Here is a 20,903-nt window from a genome sequence, read left to right on the forward strand (position 1 = left end):
AGCCAGTGTCCTGCAGCACAGGCCGTATCCCCCACTAGCCAGTGTCCTGCAGCACGGGGCCGTATCCCCCACTAGCCAGTGTCCAGCAGCACAGGCCGTATCCCCCACTAGCCAGTGTCCAGCAGCACGGGGCTGTATCCCCCACTAGCGCGTGTCCTGCAGCACAGGCCGTATCCCCCACTAGCCAGTGTCCAGCAGCACGGGGCTGTATCCCCCACTAGCCAGTGTCCTGCAGCACGGGGCTGTATCCCCCACTAGCCAGTGTCCTGCAGCACGGGGCCGTATCCCCCACTAGCCAGTGTCCTGCAGCACAGGCCGTATCCCCCACTAGCGCGTGTCCAGCAGCACAGGGCCGTATCCCCCACTAGCCAGTGTCCAGCAGCACAGGCCGTATCCCCCACTAGCCAGTGTCCTGCAGCACAGGCCGTATCCCCCACTAGCCAGTGTCCTGCAGCACAGGCCGTATCCCCCACTAGCCAGTGTCCAGCAGCACGGGGCCGTATCCCCCACTAGCCAGTGTCCTGCAGCACGGGGCTGTATCCCCCACTAGCCAGCGTCCAGCAGCACGGGGCTGTATCCCCCACTAGCCAGTGTCCAGCAGCACAGGCCGTATCCCCCACTAGCCAGTGTCCTGCAGCACAGGCCGTATCCCCCACTAGCCAGTGTCCAGCAGCACGGGGCCGTATCCCCCACTAGCCAGTGTCCAGCAGCACAGGGCCGTATCCCCCACTAGCCAGTGTCCTGCAGCACAGGGCCGTATCCCCCACTAGCCAGTGTCCTGCAGCACAGGGCCGTATCCCCCACTAGCCAGTGTCCTGCAGCACGGGGCCGTATCCCCCACTAGCCAGTGTCCAGCAGCACAGGCCGTATCCCCCACTAGCCAGTGTCCAGCAGCACGGGGCCGTATCCCCCACTAGCCAGTGTCCTGCAGCACAGGGCCGTATCCCCCACTAGCCAGTGTCCTGCAGCACGGGGCCGTATCCCCCACTAGCCAGTGTCCAGCAGCACGGGGCCGTATCCCCCACTAGCCAGTGTCCAGCAGCACAGGCCGTATCCCCCACTAGCCAGTGTCCTGCAGCACGGGGCCGTATCCCCCACTAGCCAGTGTCCAGCAGCACGGGGCCGTATCCCCCACTAGCCAGTGTCCAGCAGCACAGGCCGTATCCCCCACTAGCCAGTGTCCTGCAGCACGGGGCCGTATCCCCCACTAGCCAGTGTCCTGCAGCACGGGGCCGTATCCCCCACTAGCCAGTGTCCAGCAGCACAGGGCCGTATCCCCCACTAGCCAGTGTCCAGCAGCACAGGGCCGTATCCCCCACTAGCCAGTGTCCTGCAGTATGGGGCCGTATCCCCCACTAGCCAGTGTCCTGCAGCACGGGGCCGTATCCCCCACTAGCGCGTGTCCAGCAGCACGGGGCCGTATCCCCGAAATGGGAGCAGACTTTTATTATTTTTGAATACTCCAAATCTATTGCACAGTAGTTCCCTGAAATATCCGGCAGGAGGCGTCTTCTGCCAAGTCTCAGTGATATGGAGGAGGGCGGCATTCACTCTGCAAGGTCATTATGAATGAGTGTTCTGAAAAACACACGTGTCGCCATTATCTGGCAGTGTAATAATTAGGCCACTCGCAAAAAAAAATTAAAAAAAATGTTAGGTTTGCTTTTTAAATTCCGGGCTCTGGGTACAGTGTGACCCCGCAGCCATTACTGTGCCGTGTGCCCACACTGTAGTGTCAGACAGTCAGTGCACGGGAAAGAAGAAACAGTTGCGCAACATTGACTTCCGGTTCCAGCTAGGACGTGCACGCGCACAGACGCAGCGCCGGCCTGTACTTCGTGGGACAAGGGCGCGCACGTACGGATTTTTTTTTTAAACACGTCAGGTCAGTAGAATGACATCAGGGTGCGTAGGTTGCGGCGCTACGGAGTCCGGTGAGTGTCAGTCCAGGTATGTGGACTCGGAAAGGCTGGTGTGTCACGTTACTGTGGAGCGATGTGTGTGCCTCTCCGTACACTGCCAGCCGCAGCTTTCTGTAGCACGCTGCAGCGCAATTGGCCAATCCTTACCGTGGCCCCAGTGAAGTCTATGGGTGGTCCACATCCTACTCGCTGCTATAGTCCTTTCGTGACCTCCATATGGTCCTCCTGCATGGTATAATGCCCCCACAGTTCCCCCATATGCAGTGTAATGCTTCACACAGTATGATACAGTGCCCCCTTACAGTATACTGCCCCCTCACAGTGCCTCACACATGGTATGATGCCCCCCACAGTGCCCTCATTTACAGTATGACTCCCCACAGTGTCCCACACACTGTATAATGCCCCCTCACCCAGTTTGAAGCCCCCCGCAATGCTCCACTTACAGTATAACACCCCCTAACCTAGTATGGTGCCCCCCACATGGACTAATGCCCCCACACACAGTATGATGCCTATACAATGCCCCAATGTGTCGTAATCCCATCCCACAGTATGATGTCCCCCACATGGTACATCGCCTCACTGTCCCCCTGTATGATTTGATGTCCCCTCACACAGTACGATGTCCACACGATATCATGCCCCCTCTTACAATATGATGCTCACACATGGTATTATACCTCCACAGTTTCCCCAGTTACAGTTTGATGCCCCCTCACACAGTATAAGGTCTCCACAGTGCCCCCCACATAGTGAAATTCCTTCAGTTTGATGCCCCCACAAGGTATATTATTATTATTATTTATATAGCACCATTAATTCCATGGTGCTGTACATGAGAAGGGGTTACATACAGGGTTATAGATATCACTTACAGTAAACAGGTTTACAGTGACGGACTGGTACAGAGGGGAGAGGACCCTGCCCTTGCGGGCTTACATTCTTCTGCCAACTCACTGTTCCCTTGCATTTTATAATACCCCTCACATAGTGTAATGCCTTCAGGGTGCCCCCTCTTACATTATGATGTCCCCCACACTGCCCTTCACATATTATAGTAGTTCCCCCGATGTGTTGAGCAATCCTGTGGCGCGTCCTAATGATCATGTCCTCTTTGTCAAGCCTCAGACCTCACAGTACACCCCCATAATAGCCAGTGCCATAATAACCCAAGACAACGCCATGCACAGCGCCACCTATTGCACTGACTGCTACACTACCTTGATACAAAGCCCCTTGTCATGGCTGGGGGTGGTCACGAAGCTGCTAATGTTTAGTATTGGCTGCAGTGACCATCTGTTAGGGCAGTTGTTGCTGTGCCAGTCCTGAAGTAGCTGTGAAATTGAGTCAACTCTCCCGGGGGTATGTGAGGTCGCCCCTTTTTTGTGATTCGCCTGAGTGTTGCTGGAGAAAGGGCATTAAGGTGCATATAAAGCATACTCTTCCACTGAGGTTATGTTCTTCGCTAATATAAACCAAGAATTATGAACTCCTTATCAAAGTGGGCTCACTGGCAGATTCCCAGTTAACTCATTCTGCATCAAGAAATTTGGAATGGAAATGGACTCAAAATAATAAAAAAAAGCATTTTTTATCAAAGAATTTGATCCCAAAAGTAACCAACCCATTTAACTATTTCCAGACTCTTTAACCGTCTGGGCAGTCCGCATTGTTACTGCAAAGTAGAGCAGCTGTACGTGATCATGTGAGCCAGGAGCCGGTCATTAGCCACAGCCGACTCTGCCTTCTCTATCGCCGTGTATACAGAGCTGAAGAAGCACAGGGGTTTGTGATTGGTCATTTCTTTACTTTTTAGAGAGTTTTATTTGCAAGAAGCTCCATATAAATTTCTGCAAAGATGCTTACCAGACACTTGTCGACTGCTTGGATTTTTTTTGTCATTAAGTTTTTTTTTTTTTGTATTTCTTTATTTTCTTTGCAGCTGAATTTGGGGAATAGTTTTGTGTCTGCCGTGATGGTCTCATTCATTACCAGTTGAGCAGCTTCATCAGGTTAGTAACTATATCTATACTGGATGATTGGTGGACTCTTTCCTACTAATACCAATGCTCCATTTACAGCCCTAGTTATTCTGCAGACGAGCATTGGTAGGAAAGCTCTTTTCTATTAAACGCCTGTGTAAATTTACTGGCAATCACCTGACAACTGAGCCAAATGCTCATTCGTCCGGTGATCAGATCTTTTATGCAGGCGAAGAAAAAATCAAATCAGGATAGAGACTGGAGCAGTGGTCGGTCTCTTAGGCAACGTGCTATAAACAAAACAAATCTTATTCACACACTACAGAAATTTTTTTGTACAGGAGCCCCAGGAAAACTGAGTGTTCGGTTTTACTATACTATTTTAGGTGCTGCACCAACAGATTTCCTGCGGCTCCTTCCGGATTTGATGTGTAAGCCCAGGTACACACAATCCAGAAGTAGCAGTGCTTTGGATTCAGTTGACAAATAAACCGCATGACTTGGATTCCTGTCTTCCCATCATCTTTTGCAGGCAGCGCAGTTTAACCCTTTTGGTTCTGTTTTTTTTCCCTTGATCAGCTGTCACCGGCTTTAGATGTAAAGTGCAACGCCGCTGCCGACTACAGCTCCCGCTCATTTGGATGGGTCATCGATGTAGGAGCAAAAAGCCCTTTTGAAGGCTCAGGCTGTGGCCTGTGACTTCAGCGATCAGATCTGAACATTAGTTATAGATATCACTGCTGAAATGTTACTTTATATTTTACCATCAGAAAGAAGATAAAGTGAATAAATTAATGTTCAACTCATTTATTTTCCTTTTTCTCCCATTTTGAAAAGCCCATAGAATGAATTTTGCAGGCATTAAAGAAGACTGTGAGAGCTTACTGGGATTCTTCCAGGCCACAGACACTGTGCGTTTTGAAGAATTTTTATCGATATGGCAAGGACTCAAATTCCACACCATATTCTAGTAAGTCATGGAGGAAGGTTTGGCACAAGGACACTTTTAAACAGATTCTCCAAGGGCTACTTGGGCAGGTGCAATGCATGCTATGAATTAAAGGAAATTAAGTTTTCTCTATCGCTTCATTGGGGGACACAGGAAACCATGGGTGTATGCTGCTGCCACTAGGAGGCTGACACAATGCACAAAATAGTTAGCTGCTCCTTCACAGTGTACACCCCACCAACCGCCACTAGGATATTCAGTTTAGCTTGGTGTCAGTAGGAGGTGGACACGGGTCTTTCACTAGACCCATATTTACCTTAGTGTGCGTCGTTTCTTTTCAGATGGATCTTCTCCTTTACGTCTGAAGGGATACAGTGTGAAGTCACAACTGTACTCCACGTAGAGACTAAGTACGGCGTGTACTGCCACCCTGTATCCTCATATGTCTGGCTGGCAGGACCCCAACCCCTAGCACATGAAGAGTGTTTAGGTGATGCCTAACATTGGTCCTGGCATCTCTGCAAGGGACTCTGTTTTCTCCTCCACAGTTATCCGGCCCCCTGAGGAAGCCATCGCAAAACGCGCGTAGGGGCACTTGTCACACTCATACTCACAGATATGGGTAAAAACCTATAATGATGGGATTTGTTTCACTACTATTGGGATGCAATTGATTTAAATGGTCACTGACCTTATGAAATGTATGGCACTTTATGATGCCTATTTACTGATGATTCTGAATCTGTTATTACTTGAATGATTTATTACTTGCACTGTTAGGGTATGTGCACACGTCAGGATTTCTGGCAGAAATTTTCCTGACAAAAACCTGACATTTCTGCCAGAAATCCGCATGCGTTTTTTTCACGTTTTTGATGTGTTTTTTCCAAATGCATAGAATTGCGGAAAAAAACGCATCATGTGCATAAAAATTGCAGAATGCATTCTAAATGATAGGATGCATAATACATGCGTTTTAAATGAGTTTTTATAGCATTTTTATTGCAAAAAAACGCGAAAAAACCTGAACGTGTGCACATACCCTTACTTTACATTGTTATTATATTGAATACTTTGGTTCTATAGCTTGTCCTATGTTTGGTATGTGTGGTGTGACACCAGATGTCAGTGCACCTTTTTGACCAGACTCCATTCAATTCAAATGAGCTTTATTGGCAGGACTAAGTACATGTTAGCATTGCCAAAGCATATAGTAAAAATAGGGGGTGGGGTAGGGAGGCATATAGAGGTCCAGGATATATCAGGCTCCTTTTAGAGGATAGGCTTAATATCTCTGTAATGACATAATTGTTTATGGAATATGTTTGTTTTTATATTTTTGATTTGGGATTAAACATTTATATGTAATTTTATTGCTACTCTTATGTGGTTATTGTGCTCCAAGTTTGATGTTTACACAATTATCTGGCAGCCCTGGTTGTCTCCTGGAGCCCTCTACAGCAGGGGTGTCAAACTGCATTCCTCGAGGGCTGCAAACAGGTCATGTTTTCAGGATTTCCTTGTACTGCACACGTGATAATTTAATCACCTGTGCAGTACAAGGAAATCCTAAAGGAGAGCACTCTTGCTCTTCCTCCCTTCTCCTCCCTCCTCCCTCCTCCTCCCTCTCCCCCCCCCCTCTATCCCTGCTCCCCTGAGCTTACTGCTAACTAGACCACTTCTCCGACTGTGGACCCTCCAGTTTCCAGACTATCCACCAATACAATGGAACATCTCTCAAGGACACCAATGACGGGCTCATAGAGTCCTTTCCAAGGTCAGCTTTTGAAGCGGCCGCCTCTTCATTGTTCCCTGCCTTTGCCTCCACTGGGATGGCAAAGTCGATAACGGCATGAGCTAATCAGATCTGTCAGGGCATTCTTTCTGGAGCCCAACCGGAGGAATTGGCCGACCTCGCTGACCAAATTGCTCATGTAGGGAAGTACATGGTATCTGCCTCCCTGAACTCGGCTGCATGTGCTGCTCGGGGTTCCAGCAATATAGTGGCTCCAAGTTTGACCAAAATATTATTGAGGCGACTGGAGTGACGAGCTCTCTACTTCCTCAGGCCAAGCCTTGCCTTTCGTCTTCATCACGTGAGTTTCGATACTTCCAACGTTTCCCTTCAACGGAGGAGTTGTCTCACCAAGAGAAGCCATGGACAAGGATATGAAAAAGGTTTCCTTTCAATCGTCCTCCGGGCGTTTCCATGCCGCGAGGGGTAGATCACCCAGGAACAGTCCTGGTAGATTTTCCTCCATGTGACTCGTCATGGATCCAAGATTACTGAATGGAGGAGCCCGTCTTAGTCTTCTCAGGATGGAGTCTCTTTGTTCAGTAATTGCTTCGTGGGAACCGCAGGTGTTTTTTTTTTTTTTTGTTTTTTTTGTTCCATGGAAGCCTTTATCCATGTCCTTATGTCTTCAGGGCATCGGAGTTTCTTACGTTTTGCGATGGGCGGGTCCTTTTTCAATTTGTCTCCTTTCCTTTCGGGCTCTCGACCACTCCCAGAGTCTTCGCCGAGACTGTGACCGTAGTCTTTGCACATTCTGTGGATCACCGGTTCAGTGCTCTTCTTGTACCTCGCGAACGTTCTCATCAGGCTTCTACCCGTCATTCTTGGTTCCCCTCCTTTTCGTCTGGCTCGGACTCATCCTCCGTAGTGTTCTCTCATCAGGTTACCTGGTCAGGACGACGTGCGTCTATCCGGCTAAGGCCGCCCCCCTTCCTTTTCGGAGCACAGACTCGTTCTTATAGAGGTCCTCCGGCCTCCAGGTCAACGATTGCTCGCTGGATCTGAACGGCAATCGGAGGCTTACCGGGTCAGAGCAGAGCACCTTCTCCTTGGTTTAAGGCACACTCTACCTGGGCAGTGGTGCCTCCTGGAGGTACTCGTAGGACCTCCGCCCTGCAGCTCTGCAGAGCAATAATTGGTCCACCTTCCACTTGATAGCAAAATTTTTCAGGGCCCATGCCTACCCTTTGGTGAATGCCAGTTTAAGTAGAAAGACCTTGCAGGCGGCAGCGGTGAGTTCTCTGACCTGAATGGAATTTTCTGCTGTTCCCTCCCCTTGGGTACTGCTTTGGGACGTTCCATGCTTTCCTGTGTCCCCCAATAAAGCGATAGAGAAAACAGGATTTTTTTTGGCTATTCACCTTAAAATCTGTTTCTCGGAGCCTTCATTGGGGGACACAGCACCCTCCCAAGTTGAACAGCTCTGTTTACTGTATTATATTGTTTGAGTTTGATTGTTTTCTTTCTCTTTTATTTGTTGCTTCTTCTGCTCTCTCACTAACTGAATATCCTAGTGCCGATCGGTGGGGTGTACACTGCGGAGGAGGAGCTAACTTTTTTTGTGCATAGTGGCAGCAGCATACACCCATGGTTCCTGTGTCCCCAATGAAGGCTCCAAGAAACAGATTTTATGATGAGTAGCCCAAAAATCCTGTTTTAGCTCCTATTGTGCTGGCAGAATGCTAATGAAGAGAAACGCTCGCTTATTTTGGTAAATTAATTGTAGTTTATTAAACTCCAGACTGCTTAAGGCTACTTTCACACATCCGTTTTTTGCCGTCAGGCACAATCCGGCGAATTTTGAAAAACACGGATCCGGCAAAAGTTGCCGCAGATTAGTTTTTTTCTCATAGACTTGTATTAGCGATTTTCATCTGTGAAATCTAGATATAGTTTTTGTGCCCGTCGAAAAAAAAACAGACAGCGATGGATCCGGCGTTTGCTAGAATGGAAGCCTATGGCGCCGGATCTGTCCAATGATGGAATCCGGCAACGGATTCTGTTTTTTTTTTTTTTTTAAACTAAGCATGCTTTTCCCATTCTAGTCTCCCTCTTCCTCCGGAGCTTGTCAGATCCAGCGAAAAAATGGATCTGTTGCATCAGTTTTTCACAAATTGCGACGGATCCATTTTTTAAAAATTTTGCCAGATTCAGCCTGACTGCAAAAAACTGATGTGTGAAAGTACCCTAAAACGTTCAGCATTCCTGGCCTAAGTATGCACCTCAATGTCCGGACCTGAACTCGGCAGCCTCTTAGGCATTTGAGGCTATTGATTTGAATCAGAGCTCTCTTGGCGGTCCGTTTTTGCACCGTGAGCGTATGATGTGTTGATCCAGCCCTCTAGACCTTTTCCTGCATACTGTTCTTGTCTGTGTATACTAATGACATTTTCATTGTTTTGCAGCGGTGGGATGAGGAGTCTGGAGTCTAACCGGTTCACAAGGGAAGTACTCTCAGTGGCCTCAACTTATTTCCTTCCACCATACACATTTCAGATCAGAGTGGGGGCCATGTACTTGCTGTATGGTCTGTACAACACGCAACTCTGTCAGCCCAAGCAGAAGGTATTACTGCTTTTTGTGCACCATGGCCAGCGTCAGAAAGCATAATAATAGTTTGCCATCTTATTAACCGCAAGGGATCTGTTGTCATCTGGCAACCATCAGCTTGCAGGCTAGCTGCTGCTGCCTGTCAAGACTTCTTATAATGTGAATTATGCCCAGTGTAACCAAGTAGTCCTGGCCATTACGTGGATGTCTGATTTTTGCAACCAGTATCTCAGTATAACAAGTATCCTAACGACGAGTCCATCATTTGCGGGATGTGGCTGACGGGTCTGCACGGTGCCCAATGAAGTTGACAGGCTGTGGGAATAATGTGCTGGATATTCCAGAGGAAAAGCAGCTTTTTGCAGCCGCATTGTTCTAGGGTTCTGGCAAGACTATTAAAAGGATTTTCTGGTTTTAGAAAATCCTTGTTTTTGTTTTTTTCAAAGCAAAAAACTATTTTTTACTCACACTCCCCGGGTCCGCTGCTGATACTGTTGTCTGTTGTTGTTTGCAGCGCTGATGTTACACCGACAGCGATTCAGTTGATCAATCAGTTCAGCGGCTCCAAGTGGATCATGCCATCTACATGGTCAGATCTGCTGAGCTCACTGATTGGCTGCAGACACCGGGAGCTATTAACCCTGTGTGTCCCCAACTTTTTACTATTGATGCTGCCTATGCGGCATCAATAGTAAAAAAATGTAATGTTAAAAATAATAAAAAAAAGAAACCTGCTATTCTCACCCTCCGTAGTCCGCCGAGCCGCTCGCGCCTGCCGCCATCTTCCGTTCCCAGCGATGCATTGCGAAATTACCCAGAAGACTTGGCGGTCTCGCGAGACCGCTAAGTTATCTGGGTAATTTCGCAATGCATACTGTGAAACGGAAGATAGCAGCAGCGCCGCGCATATCGCCGCAGCTTCGGTGGATCCCAGGGGGTGAGTATATAACTTTTTTATTTTAATTATTTTTTTTTAACAGGGATATGGTGCCCACACTGCTGTATACTACGTGGGCTGTGTTAGATACCGCGTGGCTGCTATATACTACGTAGGCAGTGTTATATACTATGTGGGCTGTGTGATATACTCCGTGGGCTGTGCTATGTACTGCGTGGGCTGTGCTATATATTACGTGGCCACTGTTAAATACTGCTTGGGCAGTGTTATATACTACGTGGCTGGGCAATATAGTACGTGGCTGGGCAATATAGTACGTGGCTGGGCAATATACTACGTGGCTGGGCAATATACTACGTGGCTGGGCAATGGGCAGCACGGTGGCGCAGTGGTTAGCACAGCAGCCTTGCAGCGCTGGAGTCCTGGGTTCAAACCCCACCAAGGACAACATCTGCAAAGAGTTTGTATGTTCTCTCCGTGTTAGCGTGTGTTTCCTCCGGGTACTCCGGTTTCCTCCCACAATCCAAAGACAAGATAGGGAATTTAGATTGTGAGTCCCAACGGGGACAGTGATGATAATGTGTGCAACCTGTAAAGCGCTGCGGAATATGTTAGCACTATATAAAAAATAAAGATTATTATACTACGTGGCTGGGCAATATACTACGTGGCTGGGCAATATACTACGTGGCTGGGCAATATACTACGTGGCTGGGCAATATACTACGTGGCTGGGCAATATACTACGTGGCTGGGCAATATACTACGTGGCTGGGCAATATACTACGTGGCTGGGCAATGTACTACGTGGCTGGGCAATGTACTACGTGGCTGGGCAATGTACTACGTGGCTGGGCAATATACTACGTGGACATGCATATTCTAGAATACCCGATGCGTTCGAATCGGGCCACAATCTAGTTATTCATATTTGCCTAATGAGAGAGAATGTTTTAAGTCATTTTTATTACTTACTTCAAAGTCAAAAGTTTAGATACACTAAGATTACTATGCCTTTAAACTATTTTGTACTGCCAATATGATGTCATGTGTTTGGAAGCTTCTTATAGGTTTTTTGGCAACATCTGAGTTAATTAGAGACACACCTGTGGATGTATTTTAATTCACACCTGAAACACACTGCTTCTTTGTGTAGCATCATGGGAAAGTCTAAAGAAATCAATCAAGATATCAGGAAGAGAATTGTGGACTTGGACTTGCACAAGGTGCCTCGTTCATCTATACCAACAATACGGATGTACAAACCAGATGGGAATGTTCAGCCATCATACCGTTCAGGAAGGAGACTGGTTCTGTGTCCCAGAGATGAACGTGCTTTGGTCAGACATGCGCGTATCATCCTAAGGACAAAAGCAAAAGATCTTGTGAAGATGATGGTGGAAGCTGGTAAGATTATATCATATCCACAGTGAAACGAGTACTGTATCAACATGGGCTGAAAGGTCACTCTGCCAGGAAGAAGTCATTACTCCAAAAGAAACATAAAAAAGCCCTTAATTTTTCGAGCCATGTCTTGTGGTCTGATGAAACTAAAATTGAACTTTTTGGGCATAATGACCATCATTACGGAATTACTGGTATTACTGGTATGATGGACTCCTCGCCAGAGACGGACTACACCTCAACAAACCTGGGAAACACACATTCGCCAGAAGACTCGCTACACTCATCAGGAGGGCGTTAAACTAGAAGAAGAGGGGACGGGAAGAAAAACATTAGACTCGAACAAAGACGACCCAGGAAAACATACTCAGAAGGGAGGTAAGAACATTTCTAAAACAATCCACAGTGAGGAGATTGGAACAAAACAAAATCCTCTAAACTGCATGCTCGCAAACGCCAGAAGCCTGACAAACAAGATGGAAGAACTAGAAGCAGAAATATCTACAGGTAACTTTGACATAGTGGGAATAACCGAGACATGGTTAGATGAAAGCTATGACTGGGCAGTTAACTTACAGGGTTACAGTCTGTTTAGAAAGGATCGTAAAAATCGGAGAGGAGGAGGGGTTTGTCTCTATGTAAAGTCTTGTCTAAAGTCCACTTTAAGGGAGGATATTAGCGAAGGGAATGAGGATGTCGAGTCCATATGGGTTGAAATTCATGGAGGGAAAAATGGTAACAAAATTCTCATTGGGGTCTGTTACAAACCCCCAAATATAACAGAAACCATGGAAAGTCTACTTCTAAAGCAGATAGATGAAGCTGCAACCCATAATGAGGTCCTGGTTATGGGGGACTTTAACTACCCGGATATTAACTGGGAAACAGAAACCTGTGAAACCCATAAAGGCAACAGGTTTCTGCTAATAACCAAGAAAAATTATCTTTCACAATTGGTGCAGAATCCAACCAGAGGAGCAGCACTTTTAGACCTAATACTATCTAATAGACCTGACAGAATAACAAATCTGCAGGTGGTCGGGCATCTAGGAAATAGCGACCACAATATTGTACAGTTTCACCTGTCTTTCACTAGGGGGACTTGTCAGGGAGTCACAAAAACATTCAACTTTAGGAAGGCAAAGTTTGAACAGCTTAGAGATGCCCTTAATCTGGTAGACTGGGACAATATCCTCAGAAATAAGAATACAGATAATAAATGGGAAATGTTTAAGAACATCCTAAATAGGCAGTGTAAGCGGTTTATACCTTGTGGGAATAAAAGGACTAGAAATAGGAAAAACCCAATGTGGCTAAACAAAGAAGTAAGACAGGCAATTAACAGTAAAAAGAAAGCATTTGCACTACTAAAGCAGGATGGCACCATTGAAGCTCTAAAAAACTATAGGGAGAAAAATACTTTATCTAAAAAACTAATTATAGCTGCCAAAAAGGAAACAGAGAAGCACATTGCTAAGGAGAGTAAAACTAATCCCAAACTGTTCTTCAACTATATCAATAGTAAAAGAATAAAAACTGAAAATGTAGGCCCCTTAAAAAATAGTGAGGAAAGAATGGTTGTAGATGACGAGGAAAAAGCTAATATATTAAACACCTTCTTCTCCACGGTATTCACGGTGGAAAATGAAATGCTAGGTGAAATCCCAAGAAACAATGAAAACCCTATTTTAAGGGTCACCAATCTAACCCAAGAAGAGGTGCGAAACCGGCTAAATAAGATTAAAATAGATAAATCTCCGGGTCCGGATGGCATACACCCACGAGTACTAAGAGAACTAAGTAATGTAATAGATAAACCATTATTTCTTATTTTTAGGGACTCTATAGCGACAGGGTCTGTTCCGCAGGATTGGCGCATAGCAAATGTGGTGCCAATATTCAAAAAGGGCTCTAAAAGTGAACCTGGAAATTATAGGCCAGTAAGTCTAACCTCTATTGTTGGTAAAATATTTGAAGGGTTTCTGAGGGATGTTATTCTGGATTATCTCAATGAGAATAACTGTTTAACTCCATATCAGCATGGGTTTATGAGAAATCGCTCCTGTCAAACCAATCTAATCAGTTTTTATGAAGAGGTAAGCTATAGACTGGACCACGGTGAGTCATTGGACGTGGTATATCTCGATTTTTCCAAAGCGTTTGATACCGTGCCGCACAAGAGGTTGGTACACAAAATGAGAATGCTTGGTCTGGGGGAAAATGTGTGTAAATGGGTTAGTAACTGGCTTAGTGATAGAAAGCAGAGGGTGGTTATAAATGGTATAGTCTCTAACTGGGTCGCTGTGACCAGTGGGGTACCGCAGGGGTCAGTATTGGGACCTGTTCTCTTCAACATATTCATTAATGATCTGGTAGAAGGTTTACACAGTAAAATATCGATATTTGCAGATGATACAAAACTATGTAAAGCAGTTAATACAAGAGAAGATAGTATTCTGCTACAGATGGATCTGGATAAGTTGGAAACTTGGGCTGAAAGGTGGCAGATGAGGTTTAACAATGATAAATGTAAGGTTATACACATGGGAAGAGGGAATCAATATCACCATTACACACTGAACGGGAAACCACTGGGTAAATCTGACAGGGAGAAGGACTTGGGGATCCTAGTTAATGATAAACTTACCTGGAGCAGCCAGTGCCAGGCAGCAGCTGCCAAGGCAAACAGGATCATGGGGTGCATTAAAAGAGGTCTGGATACACATGATGAGAGCATTATACTGCCTCTGTACAAATCCCTAGTTAGACCGCACATGGAGTACTGTGTCCAGTTTTGGGCACCGGTGCTCAGGAAGGATATAATGGAACTAGAGAGAGTACAAAGGAGGGCAACAAAATTAATAAAGGGGATGGGAGAACTACAATACCCAGATAGATTAGCGAAATTAGGATTATTTAGTCTAGAAAAAAGACGACTGAGGGGCGATCTAATAACCATGTATAAGTATATAAGGGGACAATACAAATATCTCGCTGAGGATCTGTTTATACCAAGGAAGGTGACGGGCACAAGGGGGCATTCTTTGCGTCTGGAGGAGAGAAGGTTTTTCCACCAACATAGAAGAGGATTCTTTACTGTTAGGGCAGTGAGAATCTGGAATTGCTTGCCTGAGGAGGTGGTGATGGCGAACTCAGTCGAGGGGTTCAAGAGAGGCCTGGATGTCTTCCTGGAGCAGAACAATATTGTATCATACAATTAGGTTCTGTAGAAGGACGTAGATCTGGGTATTATGATGGAATATAGGCTGAACTGGATGGACAAATGTCTTTTTTCGGCCTTACTAACTATGTTACTATGTTACTATTACACTTGGAGGAAAAATCGAGAAGCTTGGAAGCCTAAGAACACTATTCTGACTGAAATATGTGGTGGCAGCATCATGTGGGGTTATTTTGCAGCTGGAGGGACTGGTGCACTTCACAAAATAGATGGCATCACGAGAAAAGAAGATTATGGGGCAATACTGAAGCAACATCTCAATACATCAGCCAGGAAGTTAAAGCTTGGGCGGAAATGGGTCTTCCAAATGGATAATAACCCGAAGCATACTGCCAAAATGGTAGCAAAGTGGCTTAAGGATAAAAAAAAGTCAGTGTTTTGGAATGGCCATCACAAAGCCTTGATCTCAGTCCTATTGAAAATTTATGAGCAAAGCTGAAAAGGCAGGTGCGAGCAAGGTGACCTACAAACCTGGATCAGTTACACCAGTTTTGTCAGGAGGAATGGGCCCAAAGTGGGAGAAGCTTCTGGACGGATATCTCAAACGTTTGACTCAAGTCATTCAGTTTAAGGGCAATGGTACCAAATACTAATGAAATGTGTGTAAACTTTTGACTTTGCAGTAAGTAATAAAAACGCCTTAAAACATTCTCGCTCTCTCTATTCCCATTGCATCAGGGAAACTGGGAAGAGTGAGGCTAAGTGTCAGAAAGCTTAAAGATGTGCCTTTTCTAGGGCGGCTTAGAGCTGATGTTTGTAGTCTGAGGGGGTGGGCAGTATCCATGGCTTCTTCCTATTAATGGCTCTTAATATCAGCCTGCAGCTGTCTGCCTAACCTTTGCTGGTTATTAATTAGAGAGGGACCCTACGTCATTTTTTTTTTTTTGGGGGGGGGGGGTTCCCCATTTTAATAGCCAGTAAAGGCTAAATATACAGTTGTGAGCTGATATTAATAGCCTGGGAAGCTCCATAGGTATTACCCCCTTCCCAAGCTATAAAAATCTGCCCCCTGCCATCGACTTTCCCTCTGATGGTTAAGAAAACTACACGGGAGTCCATGCCATTTTTTTTCCAGAAAAATCATTTAATAAAAAAATATATGTACAGTAAGCTGCGCACACTGTACTAATTGTATGTCACTAACATCTTTATCCCCTTCATGACCTTGTGATTTTCCGTTTTTCCGTGTTCGTTTTTTGCTCCCCTTCTTCCCAGAGCCATAACTTTTTTTATTTTTCCGTCAATATGGCCATGTGAGGGCTTATTTTTTGCGAAACAATTTGTACTTTTGAACGACATCATTGGTTTTAGCATGTCGTGTACTACAGGGGTGTCAAACTGCATTCCTCGAGGGCCACAAACCATGCGTGTTTTCAAGATTTCCTTAGCATTGCACAAGGTGCTCCAATCATTATGTGTGTAGGTGTTTAAATTATCACCTGTGCAGTACAAGGAAATCCTGAAAACATGACCTGTTTGCAGCCCTCGAGGAAAGCAGTTTGACACCCCTGGTGTACTAGAAAACGGGAAAAAAAATCCAAGTGCGGTGAAATTGCAAAAAAAGTGCAATCCCGCACTTGTTTTTTGATAGGCATTTTTACTAGGTTCACTAAATGCTAAAACTGACCTGCCATTATGATTATGCAGGTCATTAAGAGTTCATAGACACCAAGCATGTCTAGGTTCTCTTTTATCTAAGTGGTGAAAAAAAATTCCAAACTTTGCTTAAAAAAACAAAAAAAACCACGCCATTTTCTGATACCCGTAGCATCTCTATTTTTCATGATCTGGGGTCGGGTGAGGGCTTATTTTTTGCGTGCTGAGCTGGCGTTTTTAATTATAGCATTTGGGTGCACATATGTTCTTTTGACTGCCCGTTATTGCATTTTAATGAAATGTCGCGGTGACCAAAAAAACGTAATTCTGGCGTTTCAATTTTTTTTTTTCTCACTACGCCATTTAGCGATCAGGTTAATACTTTGTTTTTATTGATAGATCGGGCTGACATGTCCCGGCTTTGATGCGGGTTTACCGCCGGAGCCCTGCATCAAAGGGCGGTATCTGACCTCGGACGTACTATCCCGTAGAGGTTAAATATATATCTATTCTATGTGTATATATCTATTCTATCCTGTCATTCTGTGATTTTTTTTTTTTTTTTTTTTTTTTTTTTACCGTATGTGGTACATGAATTTCCAGCTTTTCAAAGGAGATCTGTGTGTAAAAAATCGGACAGCACTTGCATGGTCTGAGTTCTGTGCAAATTTTTTTTTTTCCCCTCTTCTTTTTTTTTTTTCTCTTTTTTTTTCCCTCGCACTCAAAGGCTTGCATTGGCGAGTCTCGGACGTTATACGCGTACAATCACAGCCTGCTTCGATTTTACATGCACGCCGAATACGCTTTAGAAAAATAAAAGCTGATCTGGATTGCCCCATAAAGTAACTGGGCCGAGTGCTATGCGATGTTTTCCAGGAATAAGGAGCCAAATTAAGGGCACAACACCTATTCGGAGCTAGGGAGCAGGAGGAAAGGTTTTGCTTCTATGGGCACATTCACACTTACCGATCAGCAGCGTGAAATGACCACTGACCAGCTATGTACAAGCCAATCGGCTGTGGTTTTATAGCTTTTTTTCACAGGCTCATCACACTTTCATGTTCACCGAATGATCAATAATAGATGGCTCAGTGCCCTTAGGCTGCCATTGTTCTCAGCAGCACTGGTGCTCTTTACGCAGGACAGTGTGCTGCCGAGGTAGCTTAAAAATAATTTTGAGCAACGACTGAAAGTTTTGATTAAAAGCCCTGCTGACACTGCAAGCTTATCAGGGAACCAAGCCTTCCTAAGAACAACCAGTGGAAATAGTTGAGGGGGAACTATAAGTGATATCGGGAAGAAATATCACAGTATGTCTGTCTCCCTCATCTGCATCCTCCAGTGATTCCTGGGGAAGCGGGACACAGGAGCTTTTCTTCATGTGATCATCCCCCCTTTCTAAATATGAATTTATATACAAAATGTGACGCTCAGTTGCAAAATGACATGAAGTCGCTTGAGTGTAACATGCGAGGTGGTATTTTGTATTTCGGTTTAAGTAGCAACAAAGGGTTAAAGCGGCCCTGTGGCTGAACATAACCATACATTGTCTCATGTATATCTGATGCCCTATGTTTGCCTCCTGCTCGGATCGGCTGCTCCTCCTACTCGGATCGGAGGGCACCAGACAGGGCGACTATGTATGTGTAGTCCTTCAGTATCAGGGTGGAGGGTCCCTTTACATCTACTATATAAAGCTGAATGTGTGTGTGTGTGTGTGTGTGTATGTATGTGTGTATGTCCGGGATTGGCATCTGCACCGTCGCAGCTACAGCCACAAAATTTTGCACAGTCACACGTCTGGACCCCGAGAGCGTCGTAGGCTATATTGTGAGGCGAAATTTTAACTCCGCGCTTTCCAATTCACCAAACTATTTTTCCCCTATCTACATAATGGGGAAAAGTGAAAGGAAAAGTGTTGGAGGCAAATTGACAGCTGCCAGATGTGAACAAGGGGGACTTAAAGAATGAGAGCGATGGCGCAAAAGAGTATATACCGATCAGTTGCTAAGGTGGGGCCCCGACATGAGATACTCGCCACACATGGGGATATGAACACACACACAAAATGCACCACACACTACCACGTGCTTGAACACATATACCACCCTCAGCACACATTTCACCACACATACACCAACCTCGCCACATAAAAGTCGAAACACAAAAGTCGCCGCTCAAAACTCGCCACGCGCAAAACTCACCACATGCAAAAACTAGGCTCACGCAAAACTCGCCACAAGTGCAAAACTCACCTCATGGAAAACTCGCCACACGCAAAACTTGCACACGTGGAAAAATTGTCACATGCACAAAATTTGCAACACATGCAAAAGTTGCCTCACACAAAACTTGCACATACTCAAAAGGCACCAGACATAAAACTCACCACGCGCAAAACTCGCCATGCGCAAAACTTGCTGCACACAACTTGCTACACTAACCTGTCACATGCAACTCGACACACAAAAAGTTGCTACACGCATGTTGCCACACAAAACTCATCTCACAAAAGTCGCTACATGCATGTCACCACACACAACTCAACACACACAACTTGACACATGAAACTCGCCCTAAAACACACACAAGTCTGGTATTATCCTTCAAAAATAAAAATCTGATTAATAAGCAGACAAACTACAAGAGCAACAAATGTACCATATAGGAAATACGGCAGCTGTCAGTCACATGACCTGTCTATTGTGTGTATGTGTGAGCTAATATATACTGCCAGGGGGAGGGCTTCTTGTTGGCTGGGGATTTATCAGGCTGCCAATTTAGCTTACAAATACTGAGGTAAAAATACTGACCAAATAACGTGTGAACGAGGTCTAATACAGGAGGAGATGACACACAGATATATACTATATACAGGAGAGATGACACACAGGTATATACTATATAGAGGAGGAGATGACACAGGTATATACTATATAGAGGAGGAGATGACACAGGTATATACTATATAGAGGAGGAGATGACACAGGTATATACTATATACAGGAGGAGATGACACACCGGTATATACTATATACAGGAGGAGATGAGACACGTATATACTATATACAGGAGGAGATGACACACAGGTATATACTATATACAGGAGACGATGACACACAGATATATACTATATACAGGAGGCGATGACGCACAGATATATACTATATACAGGAGAGATGACACACAGGTATATACTATATACAGGAGGAGATGACCTACAAGTATGTACTATATACAGGAGGAGATGACACACAGGTATATACTATATACAGGAGACGATGACACACAGATATATACTATATACAGGAGGAGATGACACACAGGTATATACTATATACAGGAGAGATGACATACAGGTATATACTATATATAGAAGATGACATACAGGTATATACTATATATAGAAGATGACATACAGGTATATACTATATACAGGGGAGATGACACACAGCAGGTATATACCATATACAGGAGATGACATACAGGTGTATACTATATATTAGGGAGATGCAAACATGTATATACTGAGGTGAAAATGAGGGGTGTGAGGTGAAAATGAAAAGGTGTGAGTGCAAAATGAGAGGAGCGAGGGAAAATAGTGGAGTGATCGGAAAATGACAGATGTGAGGTCGAAATGACAAGTGTTAGGGGGGAATGAGAGGAGTGAGGGAGAAAATGAGAGGTGTGAGGGAGAAAATGAGAGATGTGATTGGGAAAATGAGAGGTGTGATGGGAAAATAAGAGAAGTGAGGTGCTATAACTAACCACAGATATTTACTATGCCCAGGCAATGCTGGGCTCTTCAGCTAGTACACTATAAAGCTTTTGTTTTGGATTAGACAGAAGGTATGACCTTCCCCTTTGATCTCGTGCAGATACGTCTATCCCTGAAGGACTGGGCGGATGTAGAGCATCTTCATCAAGAGTTAATCAGCGCGCAGCATTTAGACGCCGTGTACATCTTCAGACAGATGCGTCGCATGCGGGCCTTTTATTTCACGGCGATGCCCACCATGGTAAGTCCGAGGCAGGGGGATGTGTTATCAGTATAATCGCGCATTACATCTGTATTAGACACTCGCGTTCTTCGTGGTTGGCTATTGATCCAGTGGAAATGAGTTATTGAGGCATCTGACAGCTGTAATCCCAGAGAAATCACAATGAGTGTAAGGAGCCATCCCCATCTTCTTGTGGTTTACTGACCTACATTTTGTATAGAAAATAAGGTGATCCCAAAAGTACTAGATGAAGACTAGTGATGAGCAAATATACTCGTTACTCGAGATTTCTCGAGCATGCTCGGGGGTCCTCTGAGTATTTTTTAGTGCTCGTAGTTTTAGTTTTTAGCACCGCAGCTGAATGAATTACATCTTTTAGCCAGCATAAGTACATGTGGGGGTTGCCTGGTTGCTAGGGAATCCCCACATGTAGTTATGCTGGCTAACAGATGTAAATCATTCAGCTGCGGCAAGAAAAATTAATCTCCGAGCACTAAAAAGTACTCGGAGGACACCCGAGCGTGCTCGAGAAATCTCGAGTAACGAGTATACTCGCTCATCA

The 20,903-nt window shown here is 45.2% G+C and overlaps 1 protein-coding gene across 4 annotated transcripts in view; it reads left to right on the forward strand.

Moving 5' to 3' along the window:
* Window positions 1–1,798: 1,798 nt before the first annotated feature.
* The window catches only part of SNAPC1 (small nuclear RNA activating complex polypeptide 1), a 49,550-nt gene continuing 30,445 nt past the window's right edge, over window positions 1,799–20,903 (forward strand). The window contains exons 1-5 of one of the 4 annotated variants that reach the window (XM_069733709.1): window positions 1,799–1,950; window positions 3,868–3,937; window positions 4,745–4,877; window positions 9,057–9,216; window positions 20,219–20,359. In XM_069733709.1, the coding sequence (XP_069589810.1) occupies window positions 4,753–4,877; window positions 9,057–9,216; window positions 20,219–20,359 (426 nt within the window). In that variant the 5' untranslated portion in view covers window positions 1,799–1,950; window positions 3,868–3,937; window positions 4,745–4,752. Of the gene's footprint in view, window positions 1,951–3,567; window positions 3,711–3,867; window positions 3,938–4,744; window positions 4,878–9,056; window positions 9,217–20,218; window positions 20,360–20,903 lie in introns of those variants that run through there. The other 3 variants (XM_069733737.1, XM_069733719.1, XM_069733729.1) reach the window with 3 other exon arrangements.

The sequence above is a fragment of the Ranitomeya imitator genome, chromosome 1 (genome assembly GCF_032444005.1).
Source record: "Ranitomeya imitator isolate aRanImi1 chromosome 1, aRanImi1.pri, whole genome shotgun sequence".
Classification (NCBI taxonomy): Eukaryota; Metazoa; Chordata; class Amphibia; order Anura; family Dendrobatidae; genus Ranitomeya; species Ranitomeya imitator.